We start from the raw sequence: 12847 nt of genomic DNA on the forward strand, positions 1-12847 counted from the left end.
CTTAACTAATTACTACCAGTGGACCTACATGGAATGTCAGGTTCAGGCTACCATGTTAAAAATGAAAGAGTTTTTGGAGTAAACAACCATAATCTGCAAAAACATCCTCTTGGGCTCAAGGATCTTTTTTTTTTTACCCCTTATGTGCACGTCAACTTTAACCATGCACTTGTTTGAATAAGCCAGCCAAGATCTACTTTATGTAGCCTATCTTTTTTTTTTTTTTTTTTTTTTTTTTTTTTTTTTTTCTTTTCTTTTCTTTTTGTGTAACTTATCATTCATGGCTCTACAAGACAGAGATTGTTAGAGATGGAGAGTCCTGTTGGCATTTAGCGGAAGAGCAATGAAGCACCCGTGAGCTCAGACTCACTCAGCACGTGGCCTGTAGTGCTTTTTGCCATCAGTAGCTTTTGGGTGAGGGAAAGTCCGAGGTGTACCATCCCTTCTTCCTAAGAAGACAAAGATGACATGTAGTCTGAGGACACCGATGGACGTTTGATCGTTGTGTGATAAACCCATAACAATGAATGGAGGAAAAGAGTGTGATGGAGGGGACCCAGAGGGGCAGACAGCCCCTGCCCAGGTGCCCATTGGTTGGCAACGCAAGGTGGATCCCACTCGGGTTGTGTATATAAGGTACAGTATGACTGAAGCATCATAATTCTTTTCAAACAGGATTCATTTAGAGGAGCGGTAGTAGTAGCCCAATGGGTAACACACTCACCTATGAACCAGAAGACCACAAAGTCACACATTCAAATCCCACTTAGTATCATTATGTCCCTGGGAAAGACATTAACCCTGTGCTGATCCAGTGGACTGTCCCTGTAACAACTGATTGTAAATCAGTCTGGATCAGTGCATCTGATAAATGTTGTAAATGTAAATGAGCAGCGTTTTGCCAAAAATGTGCAGTCCAACAGTCCTAACCCCCATTGTTCTTCGCAGTTGTGTTTTGTCCAAAACCACATTGCATGTTCTTCTTCTTTGACATTTACACTATAAGTCACAATACTGATGTGATTGCATTGCAAAAGATTATTTTAATCCTGGCTGTGTGTTCTGTGTTCTGTAGTCCCAGTGGTTCAGTTTTGTCTTGCCTAGAGCAGGTAAAGTCCTACCTGCTAACTGATGGCACCTGTAAGTGTGGTTTGGAATGTCCCCTCATCCTCCCTAAGGTGAGGTTTTTGTTTATAAATTATTTCAATTAAATAACATTGTGCATGCACATATTGCAGAGATAACTGTATGGTGGAGCTTTAAAAGTCACCCAAGTTAAAATGTTGCCACTGTATTTAGGTGTTCAACTTTGACCCTGGGGCTGCAGTCAAACAGAGGACTGCAGAAGATGTGAAGACTGATGAAGATGTCACTAAGCTCTGCATCCATAAGAGAAAGCTCATTGCTGTGGCCACTTTACATAAAAGTATGGAGCAGCCTCATCCATCCCTGAGTCTCACCAGTCAAGGTATGTAAAACCACATCACATCAATGTGAAGCTTTCATAAAATACTGTATGATGTATTTTCAACAATAATTTTAACATGAGGTTTGGCTTTTTATCTCCTTTTGTTGATGCTTAAACAGTAATTGGAATGTTAACGTAATATGCTATATATGCGCTATACATGTCGCTATCTTCTTTAGGTGCTACATCGGTGGGCCCTAATCGGTCATCAACTCCCCGAGCAATAAGGAATAAGTCGCAGGAGAGCTTACAAGGATCAGTGCCTGCAGGGTCTGACTGTAAAAACCATTTTAAGATTATGATGGCTAGAGGTCCTCAGTCATATCCACAGGACTTAAGTGGAGTCCAGCAGCAACAGCATGACCTTTATTCAAGTTATCCAAGACAAAGACTAGCGAGTGGCGAGCCTGGACCCAAGTCACCGTTTCGTAGTGGGGGCCATCACACTGGTATGTTGAGCCCAACCTCCAGTGGCTCTCAGGTGTATGGAGACAGCCCACTCTCACCCAGGACTGACCCACTTAGCAGCCCTGACACCTTTAGCCGTGTTAACCCCTGTGCTTTCCAGGGAACAAACAGTCCCAGTCCTATCCATGGCAGGATGCCCATGTCCCCGCCAGGCATTCTGCTTCATGGTCCCCCTCCCCAGCCATCTTGTGCCATGGCAGGAAGGATTAACACACCCCTCTCACCCAACACAACCAAAAGTCCTATAATGAAGAAACCCATGTGCAACTTTCCTCCCAACATGGACATGCCAAGAGCAGTATTCCTTCACAATAAGGCTCAGACATTACCCCACCCAGTACCACCAACCCCTTCTATGCCACCCTCTTGTATTCTGCATAAAAAACAAATGACCTCAGAGAAGGACCCCTTGGGCATCCTGGACCCAATCCCAAGCAAGCCGGTCAACCAGAACCCAATGTCCAACGCTGGTTCCTCTACCTTCCCACCTGGTGTCCACTCTCAGGTACCAATGATGAATGTAAACATGCCTCCTGCCATTGTACCATTACCAAGTAACCTTCCATTACCAACAGTGAAGCCAGGGCCTGTGGGCCATGGCAGTCATATGCAGAGGACTCAGTTGGCAGTCACTGCTTCCTCCATCTCACCCTCACCAGTCACCTCACCTGTACACATGACAGGGCCTCCAATGGGGCGTCTGGAAGCATCTCCTCAGCACTCCCGCTCCTCTTCCACTTCTTCAGACCATGGGAGCTTTGCCATGCCCACTGGACCCCAGGCCCCTTGTAGCATGAAGCTCCCCCCTCGCTCTCCTAGATCCTCTTTGGGCTCACCTCGGCCGGTCATGCCTTCCAGCCCTTCTGCCGCTAAGCCTGATGCACTCCACCATTACAAAGATATGCCCAACCAGATGTTGTCAGGGATGAGTAACCCCCATTCTGGCAGCAGCACTCAGCACAACACCATGTTTTCGCCTTCTGCCTCAGCCAGCAGCAGTGCTAGTGGTGGCACTAACAATGCCCAGAAGAACCATCCAGGCCTTTTAGGCATGCCCTTGAACCAGATCCTGAATCAGCATAATGCCGCCTCCTTTCCAGCCAGCAGCCTTCTGTCAGCAGCAGCCAAAGCACAGCTAGCGAATCAAAATAAACTTGGTGGTAATGGTGGGGGTATGGGCAATGCAGGAGGACCTACTGGCTTGAGTGGTGTTGGTGTTAATAGTGGAAATGGTTGCAGTGTGCTTCCCTGTAGCAAGGGTGTAGATGGCCATGGCACTTTAAACCCGATGCTACCCCCACCCAGCTCTGCCATGATGCTCACCCCGATGAGTGAAAGTGGACAAAGTGGCCGAGCTGCACTGCGGGACAAGCTGATGGCCCAGCAAAGGGACCCACTTCGTAAGCGGAAACAGCCCAGTGGTGGTAATCATGCTGACAACATCGTCTTCAACATGCTCAAACCCAGCATGTCTGGTCATCCTAGGTCACCAGGTGGCCCAACAACTCCTGAACAGCTTAGGCAAGCGCAAAGTCGACTTGCTGGCCTGCCTCCCAACACCTCTATGGCCCAGCTACTGCAGTCAATGAGTTGCCAGAACTCTCACATGGCACGGAACAGTAGGGCAGGATGTGGGCCTGGACTTGGGCCTGCTCAGATGCACTTTGGTGATGGTGTCATGGCTTCAGGCCCTCAGAGCATGCAGGTGCAGCAGAGGCTCCATGTCCCAGGTGAGGGAATGCACTGCCCAGGCCTGGACTCTACAGGACAAGGACCCCAAATGCCCTATGGTGGAGTGGTGAATCAGATTCAGCCCTCAGTTCTGGGGAATCCTGGACCAATGGCTCAGAGTGTCCAGTTGTCACTTGGTAACTCTTCAGTGGGACACCAAAACACTCATTCACAGCAGCTATCATATTTACATCCGCAACAGCAAGGGCATGCCCACAGCCTTGGACGAGCATCACTCTCAGGGATGGTCCCTAACAGTAATGATGGAAGCTGCGCCCAGGCTATGGTTGAGTTTGGTGAGTTTGCAGTCTTTTAACAACTTTTGTACGTGCATTGCCATTCAGGTGCTCGTCAACTTTAGCTGTGTTCTTAAGTTTGCCAACCCATTGAAGACTGTAGCTCTTCTATTGCATCAATAAACAGAGGCCAAGTTGTTCTCCCATTTGCATCAATATGCCTTGTCTTGATTCCTGCAATATACATTGCCCACTTTATTGGGAAACACTGCCCCCTATTTAATGTTTGAGATGTAGTCTTATCTTACACATTTCTCCTGTAAATTGTGTCTGTACAGTAGCTGTACTTAATGTTTTGCTCATTCAGTGTGGATCCATGGTAGGTGTTTATTGAATTGCCCATGATACCTAAATGTATTTTACATTACACCCCTCATGTGAATGGTTATTAAATCTATAATTTGGAAATTAGATATATTATTTTGTACTTCATATATTAAGAACATATATATTTGTGGAGCTCATGTAAAAATATATTATATATTGCATATAATATATTGCAACACTATATTTTAAGGCTTATAAACCAATATATGGTTTAAGGCTTATTTGAGCACTATTTAAGGACAGAGTAAGTAGACCTGCATTGAAAAGCATTGCCTTGAACAGGGCCTCACCCATGGCCCGCCTCTGCCTCTGACCCCTCCCCCGACCTGTTAAATCATGTCCCACAACCCCCAATGCCTGGGGAGCCTGGATCAAGCCGCAGACGGTGCCACCAATCATCCAGCAGTTGCCATGGCAACCTTCCCAGCAACCAACATCACTACATCATATGTAGAGTTCGCACTGCGTGAGATCTCTCTCACCGAGAGACGCTGCAGAGGGAAAGAGAGGGGACAGAGGGTGCAGCAGCCTGTCCAGTAATGCAGCATCCACCAGACCCCGTTTAGCATACAGCCTAAATTCAGAGGAAAAAAGAGGATCGCTCTTCAAGCTTTTTCCATGCCCTGATTGTGTAGTTGAATTATTGTTATCTTAATTATTATAATCTTATTTGTAATATTGCAGATTTATTATTATTTTGTTCTTTATTATTATTCTGTGAATCAGGGGCCACATTCTGGCGGCAGCTGGGATTGTGAACTCAATGAAGATGTGATTTATTTATTAAAATAAATCACAGGTTAAAATAAAAAGATTATTCCATTATGAATAACATTCATAATGGTGATTTTTGTGCTTTTTATATTTATTCAATTTTGATATGAAGTCTTCCCCAAATAATGTTATTTATTGGTAGTGCTGCTTGATGTCACTAAATTAATGCATTCATTATTATATGTGTATAAATGCTGCAATCCCATTGGTAGCTTTGCCAGAGTGTTACGCCCCTCATCCTTTATTCTCAAAGAAAAGACACTCACCAAGCCATCTGGAGGACAGAGGACCAAGTGCGTGTGCACATCTGCGCACTCAAGTCAGCACTAAGTGCTCCCTCTGTTGGTTTCATTCATTAAGTCATCACACATAGGGTCCTATTTTAGGGCGTAAAGTAATTACATTTATTTATGCTAAATAAATGTACTGCTGCACCTAGAAATTTGGTTTGTGGGGTATAATAACTGGATTGTCGTTTATTGTAGCTTGTGTAGAAAAAACTTATCATTATTATTTAATTTATAGATTTTTGTGTTATTCTGCACAGGTGATGGGAGCACCCCAAACATGTCGAACCCTCAGCTCAGTGGTCTCCAATCCCATCTGAATAGCTCTGGCCATGTTTACCAGACTCAAAAACAGCCGAAGTTCCCTCATAACCTGCAAGGGATGCGCCCTGGTCCAGGCTTCCAGGGCCAGCATCCCTATCCTGAAAACTCATCCAACTCCATGGCCTGTCTTTACCAGAACCTTCAGGTATTTGTATGCTTTTATGTCCTATTAGAACAAGCTGTCTTTTAATTTGTGGATACATTGAATTGAATAGATATTGTTCTTGTGGCAGGTATAAAGCGGTCCAAATATTTCTCACCCTGTGAAATATATCTTCATCTGTGTATTTCAGGTTCGTAAGCCTGAAAATGCTCCTGTGTCCCACCCACAGATGCACCCTCAGTCTGCCATGAGGTCACATCCAGAAAATGAGATGAGCGTGCAGCATCCACAGTTTCGGGAGGGACATAAGCCTCAGCCATTGCGTGACATTTTGTGTCAAAGTGAGGCTCTGTTGGCTGCTGGCACCACTGCTGCATCAGGGGCATCTGGGACTGGAGGCGTTGGTGGCACAGTGGAGTCAGTGGACGCCATCTACCGGGCCGTGGTGGATGCGGCCAGTAAAGGTGTACATGTGGTTATCACGACTACAGTGAGTGGCACCACGCAGGCCAGTCCTGTGCCTGCCCTCAGTGCCATGAGTGCCTTCACTGCTTCCATTGGTGAGCCCCTCAGCTTGCCCCATGCTGTCAATGCAGTTGTTCACAGTCAGCAAGGCGAACCTCAACCTGCTCAGACTAGGCACCCCCGCACTAGTAGACTACATAAGAATTCAGAACAGGGCAAAAGAACTCCTGAAACAATGGAGGCCCACCATGACTACTTCCGCTCCCCATCTCGTGGCAGTGGTGACGGTACGCCCAGAGGGCAGTGGGACAGTTCTGAATCAACAGCACCCATAGTGTCCAGCCTTGGTGGACAGCAACAGTGGAGGGGAGGAGGCGGGGATGAATTCTTAGAGTGTTCAAGCCATGTTCACAGCAGCCCCACCAACCTGGCCAGTGCTGAGTCACACCACAAGGCCCTACCCCCCGAAAAAGGTTCTTATCGGGAGGAGAGTTTCCAGTTCAACAACACCAACTGCAGTGGTGGTAGTGCAGGCAGCAATCGGACACCTATCAACTTCAAAGAGCGTCTGGAGCAGACAGTAGAACGCTGTGTCCACATGAATGGTGGCACACCACTCTCAGCACGCCCAACCTACAGCGACCCCCTGGGACCCCCTCGGCAGGAGCTGACCGGCGATGACCAGTCACCCAGCTCTTCAACCAGCTTGGAAGGCTCACTCGTAAAAGAGTATGTTCACTACAATGGACACTACAATGGCCACTGTGCTCCTAGCCCCTCCGACACCAAGAGCCTGAGCAGCGAGGAGGAGCTGAGACACCCAGACTCGCCCTCCTCCGAGCTTCTACACTACCGCCAGCGGACGTTTAGCATGGGCGAGTTGGTGTGGGGCCAGATCAAAGGCTTCCCGCCGTGGCCCGCCAAACTGGCAGGAGAGGAGCAGGTGCATAACCCCAGCATGCAGCACTCTGAGCAGGGCAAGGTGAGGCACTGTTCATCTTTTACTCAGTCTGCCAGTTCAAAGCACCATCTTTAATAATAATAATATTGTAGTTATATAGTATTAGCACAGGCACCATAGCTGTATTGTCATGGAACCCAATATTAATGGTCCGTTCAACTGCCTCATGTAAAGAAATCAGTCAGAATATAAAGCGATAATCACATTAAAATGTTCTATTATATTCTATTCTGGGGCAGTGGTGGCCTAGCGGGTAAAGAAGCAGACCCGTAATCGGAAGGTTGCCGGTTTGAATCCCAAACCGGCAAAATGCCTCTGAGCAAAGCACCGTCCCCAAACACTGCTCCACTACACACCAAGGGTGATGGTTAAAAGCAGAGGATGCATTTTGTTGTGTCACCATGTGATGTGCTGCAGTGTTTCACAATGACAATCACTTCACTTTCTGATTGGAAGAGGTGGTGTACCTTTTGATACATCAGTTGACCTTTTCAATTACCTTGCTGGCTCTGGAATGTGAAAGATTTGAATATGTTCTCTCAGGTGGAGCCAGAGAAATTGAAAACACTAACACAAGATCTGGAGGCACTTGACAGAGCTGCAAAAAGGAATAACAAGTAAGCTTCATACCTACCTGAATCTTTTATTATGATTTTTTTATTACTGTATCTGAAGTCTCTTTCTGAAACTTAGCCTTGGTGGAGAATTACAGCCACTTTTAGCCCCAGTGAGATTGTGGGACTGGCACCGTTTTGGTGTCTGCAGCTTTAAATGATAATGAGGAGAGTGGCCTATAGAAATGGGGGGCATTAGTGGAAATGACATAATCAGTCGTATTCTCCAACTGTTTTTCCAGGGGAAAAAATGTAGGCGAGGGGTGGGAAATTCTCTGGGATGACAAAAGCATGAGAAACGGGGAAATAATGTTTCCCTTATGACGACATAAGGGGAGACATTCCAGATCTGGCAGTCTGAGCTGCCGCTCTCTGAATGGCGAAGCAGAAGGACCAAAGCACTCTTTACACCCAACACCATTTTAGCCACTGCAGGACTATAGACAGGCTAAGGGGACTTGTATTCATGTTAAATAAACTGAAAAAGGTGACATTTTCATAATAGGAGACCTTAAAGTTGAGGATTCATTTGAGCTACTGCATACTGATCAGTAATTCTACTATAAGATTCTGCTCATGCATGGCTGTGATTATTCCCTATCCCTCAGCAGATCCAAGCAGCAGTATCACCCTTTAGCCAGTTTTCTGCAGAAAGGTGTGTGTATGGGTGTGTGTGTGTGTGTGTGTGTGTGTGTGTGTGTCCCTCGATCACTAAAACTTTATGCTTCCAAAATGCAGTGACAGATTCATTGCCTGCACCTCAAATGAAATTGCATACATTACTCTGCAGCTAGAAGGTGGGCACTGTGCCAACAGTGCAGGGCCAAGAAATCCATCTCTTCAGCAAGGAATGATGAATATGAAAGCTGAAATGATGACACGTCCTTAATGCCATGCATATGCTTTCATTGTGAGGTGAAAACTGCTAAGTTCTGATTGCATTGCATGTGTTTTGTGAAGATGTCAGGATTAAGGTTCTTTTCTTCTGTTTTTCTGTAGAGCTGGGAAGCTGAATAATCATTTAGAAGCTGCTATCCATGAGGCAATGAGTGAGCTGGACAAAATTGGAACTGTGAGTATCTGCCTTTTGGGTTTTTCAGTCCAACGTGTTAAAATTCTCCTGCCCACACCCACTCAGTATGAATGAGACGGACTTACTCTGATCAAAGTGTCTTTCGACTGTCAAGCCGAAGACTGCATTCGCAGGATTACAAGCTCCCACAGATTCAGCCCACAACAGAGTGTCTCCACTACACGTCTCACTTTGAAAATAGATCCAGGGTTTGCAGAACGTGAACCATGTCAGCTTATCATAAATCTGAGCTGTGTCTGCAGTTTAGCATCCCTCCTGTGCAAAAGCTGCATCACCAACTGTAATTTTAGTTCATGCTTTTTCACAAATTACCCCAAACTGTACCCAACAAGAAGTGTCTGCATCAGTCTAGGAGGACAAGAATATAAGTTTTAGTTTAGCATTTCAGTACTTTTACAGTAGCATTTTTATTGATGTCAGTGATTAGAATTTATACAACTATTTTTCTGATACCTTTATCTTAACACTGTTATATTTTATGCTATCAGATGCCATCCAGAGACCGACAGGTCAGGCTGCCCAAGCCCAAGAGGAGGAAGATCTCCAGATAACACTGAATGTGTTGGACGGTGCGTCATCCAGCCTCAGCGCTGAGCTGTGGACGTCACACAGTCTTTCTCCTGTCCACTCCCTGCCCTCTAGGTGCTACACTTTACACAGTGGTACAATACTGTCCCAAATGTCCTCCATACGTTTCCTCTGAATATCCCTCTCTCCAACTGACTGATGGTGAGGATGCTGGATCGGCTAATCAAAAAAAAAAAAAAGGCAGAGGGACAAGGGGAAAGTTGAATTGTCTCAATGGTTAAAATTTGTCTACAGCTTACTGAAGAACTATTTTTTTTTCTAGAATACAAGTATGAAAAAGGAAAAAATGCATTTAAGAAAATAGACAGTCCAAATATTTCTGATACGTTTTCAATATGTAAATAGACAATACAGAAATTTCATTGTGAAATTCAGAGAAGAAATGTAAATATTGTACAGTGCTGTCATGTACAAGCAGACTTAATGCACACTCTATCTTTTATTGTACAAAACAGAAAGCAGAAGTGTACCTATGTCTTGGTTTTTATTCAACACAGTCAGTATGAGTGTGTAGATAGGATGTTAAAACAAACAAAACCAACAAAAAAATATACAGCCTACAGGTTTTATAAGATTGTTAACCTGCTGTTTCTGTGTAGAACAGCTGGAAAACGTGCATCATAACATAAACCTTGAAAACGACAGACACTACACAACAAGTGTTCATATATGTATGTCCAAACGGAATGAACTTTACCAGCTGCATTGTGGGCTTCAGTGCTGACATCAACAGATCCTTATCAACGGGTTAGTTGTTGCTCCACTAAAAGAACAGACAAATATTTTTTCCGAGTATATACTGAAAAGTTGTTTAAGTTATCAGTTGTTAATCCCCTTACGTCAGTTGGATCTTGAAACAAAGTTCCGCAAAACACAAGCCATGAATCGTAATTGCGAACTCTGCCTAAGCATCAGTAAGGGTGAGGAATTTCGGTTTGCAGTTAGGGGCCTTATCGTATTTTGTTGTAAATTATTTATATACAGTATTCCATATTTATTTTTAGCTATACATTTATAGTTGGCAATAATACAACTGAGTTGAATACTCAGAAAAAAAAGCCTTATGTATGTGTGTACAAAGCCTATATATTTCTCTTGCACAAGAGGAACAACATTTTTATTCAGTATTATTCTCTTAGCTGTTTCAATAAATATATCTCTATTTTCTTTTTATTTAATGTGTGCCTTATGGGCACAGTTGTTGTGTTATGTTTTGCAGCACTGTTACTTGTTGTTATTGTAGCTCTTGTTGACTTGATCGAAAGAACAAATGGATTGCTTCCGTAGTGAATCCGTGTCTCTCCAAGCACCAGTCTCTCATCGTCTCAGGAAGACCTGTCGTGTGTTGGGTTACATTTGAGATATGGCCATGCGGTTCATTTTTGTGTGTATGATGTGAGTGGCTGTGTATATGAAAGTACTTTATAAAAGGGGGAGATGAGAATTTGACGTATGGCGTAATGAAATGTTTTGTTTTTGAATCTGAGAAGGGTTTGTTGCAGTGCTGGGGTTGTACTTTATGTTGCAGTAAAATACAAACCCACTTTTTTCCTATTTATTTTATATTTTTTAATAGCCACTCATGGCCTAATGGTCTGCTTACATTGCAACCATCAGGAGCCATGTCAAACACTACTTATTTTATGACAAAACATGTGAGTTGAGGATTTGGTTTGTGTGATCTTTTAAAACACTTTTAAGTCTACCATGACTGAATAAATAGTTAAAACTTGTGCAAGTACTTGCTTTATCAGTTAAAACTGAAAAGCAAGATGTTCTACCAAACCAGTGTGTGGATTGTTTTATTATTTTTATTTTTTTTAAACCAAATGGCTAACTGTTATTTTTATTGATGTGAAATAAATGTTTGGAATATGGAGAGATGACATTATGGTTGTGATAGTGTTTTCATCTTATATTTTGACCCTTGACCCTTAACTCTGAACTAGCTTTCAGTCTGACCATATATCAGTGACTGTATGATTTGACGCTTCATAATGGTGTCATACAGGTTTGTGCAAAAAACATTTTCTTTGTAACGTGCCACATTTTAAAAAAAGTCACTACTAAAATTTCAAGTGCAATATAACATTGTATAATGTAATGCAACCATGTTAGTGTATGCTCAGAATGTTAGTAAGTTTATAGTTGCATATGTTTTTGGTTTGGTTGGATGGATCTCACCTATTTACTCAAATCTAACGCAGATTGCAATATCCTTCATTCATGCCTAGACCACACCTGATGCAGAGCTGGCAGGTTTAAAGAACAGCTTTCCTAAACCAAATACTATAAGAGCCAAGAAGACACATTAGCTTTGTTGGTAAAGTTCATTCTGGCCCTTGTGCAATGACATGGTGACAAACAGTCCCCGTGTACAAATCTAAAAAGAAGGTCTGGTCATTTTTACTATTATTTTATTTTTGGTTATTTTGTTAAATGAATGACTACAGGTCAATCAATTTTGTCTTTAGATTAATGTCCATACGTTTCCTAATGTATGTGTGTTGCTCTTTTCTGTGTGGCTGGGTGTGTGTGTATGTTTCCTTGCTTGCTCTGGTTTTCTCTTTGTATGACCAACCTTTTTATTGTCAGTGTTTTATTTTTTTTTTTCTCCCCTTTTTAGTATGTATCAAAGTATATATTTCTTCACCAATATATACTTTACGACAATAGACTTTGTAAAGTGTGTTGTGCACTTGGATTTCATTTGTTACAGATAGCATTGATGTGGGTGTTAAGAATAGTTTGTTGAAGTCCATAATTTTTTTTCTTCATAAAGATTTTTATGATTTCTTGTAAGCAGCAGTTTGTGTAAATATTGTGAAACTTACAGGACATGCAGTGATGTAACATTAAAATAATGTTGCACAGATGTTTCAATTAAAAACTGGTCACTCATACTTGAAATGGTTGTTGAGGCCTTTTGGTTCACTTTTATGTTGAACGAGTTGATGTACATGCTATACCCATTGCCAGGCTCCCTCATTTTAACATCAGAGTTAGTGTTTTTAAATATAGGCCACATACTGTTCCATACTTACTCAATGATGTCAAATCATTCAAAAGAATGAAAATACATTGCAGTTGATTGCAATAAAATCTATTTACCACTAATGCAGTACTTTGAAAAGCATGTGCTTGAAACTGTGGTTCTATTATGCATTTTGTATGTGTTTTTGTTTTGATAGAGAGGGTATGTGTGTGTTTTCATGCATGATGCATCACATTTTCCTAACGTGCCCATCGTGGAGAGTGGAGAATGGGGGCTGCCTTCAAGAAATGTCCTTGTTTTATTTGCTACGGATCCACCACATGAACCTCTTCTGGCACAATATTCCAAAGATG

The 12847-nt window shown here is 43.1% G+C and overlaps 1 protein-coding gene across 2 annotated transcripts; it reads left to right on the forward strand.

Annotated features, from left to right (window-relative positions):
• The first annotated feature begins 289 nt into the window (after nucleotides 1-289).
• mbd5 (methyl-CpG binding domain protein 5) lies at nucleotides 290-11385 on the forward strand. 2 transcript variants are annotated; one of them, XM_028980397.1, is made up of 9 exons: nucleotides 290-636; nucleotides 1076-1178; nucleotides 1300-1468; nucleotides 1648-3963; nucleotides 5612-5820; nucleotides 5969-7225; nucleotides 7748-7821; nucleotides 8818-8890; nucleotides 9400-11385. In XM_028980397.1, the coding sequence occupies exons 1-9, from the start codon at nucleotides 524-526 to the stop codon at nucleotides 9460-9462; spliced, it is 4377 nt and encodes a 1458-aa protein (XP_028836230.1). In that variant the 5' UTR covers nucleotides 290-523; the 3' UTR covers nucleotides 9463-11385. The 2 variants fall into 2 exon arrangements, with proteins under 2 accessions (XP_028836230.1, XP_028836232.1); XM_028980399.1 differs by having other exon boundaries at nucleotides 6008-7225.
• Nucleotides 11386-12847: the final 1462 nt, after the last annotated feature.

This window comes from Denticeps clupeoides, chromosome 5 (genome assembly GCF_900700375.1).
Source record: "Denticeps clupeoides chromosome 5, fDenClu1.1, whole genome shotgun sequence".
NCBI lineage: Eukaryota > Metazoa > Chordata > Actinopteri > Clupeiformes > Denticipitidae > Denticeps > Denticeps clupeoides.

What these genes read in the sequence shown, in the direction of transcription:
- mbd5 (XM_028980397.1), top strand. Translation starts at nt 524, where the DNA reads ATGAATGGAGGAAAAGAGTGTGATGGAGGGGACCCAGAGGGGCAGACA. An exon ending in GTCTTTACCAGAACCTTCAG is followed by an intron (nt 5,821 to 5,968) that starts GTATTTGTATGC and finishes TGTGTATTTCAG; the next exon opens with GTTCGTAAGCCTGAAAATGC. An exon ending in AGCACTCTGAGCAGGGCAAG is followed by an intron (nt 7,226 to 7,747) that starts GTGAGGCACTGT and finishes ATGTTCTCTCAG; the next exon opens with GTGGAGCCAGAGAAATTGAA.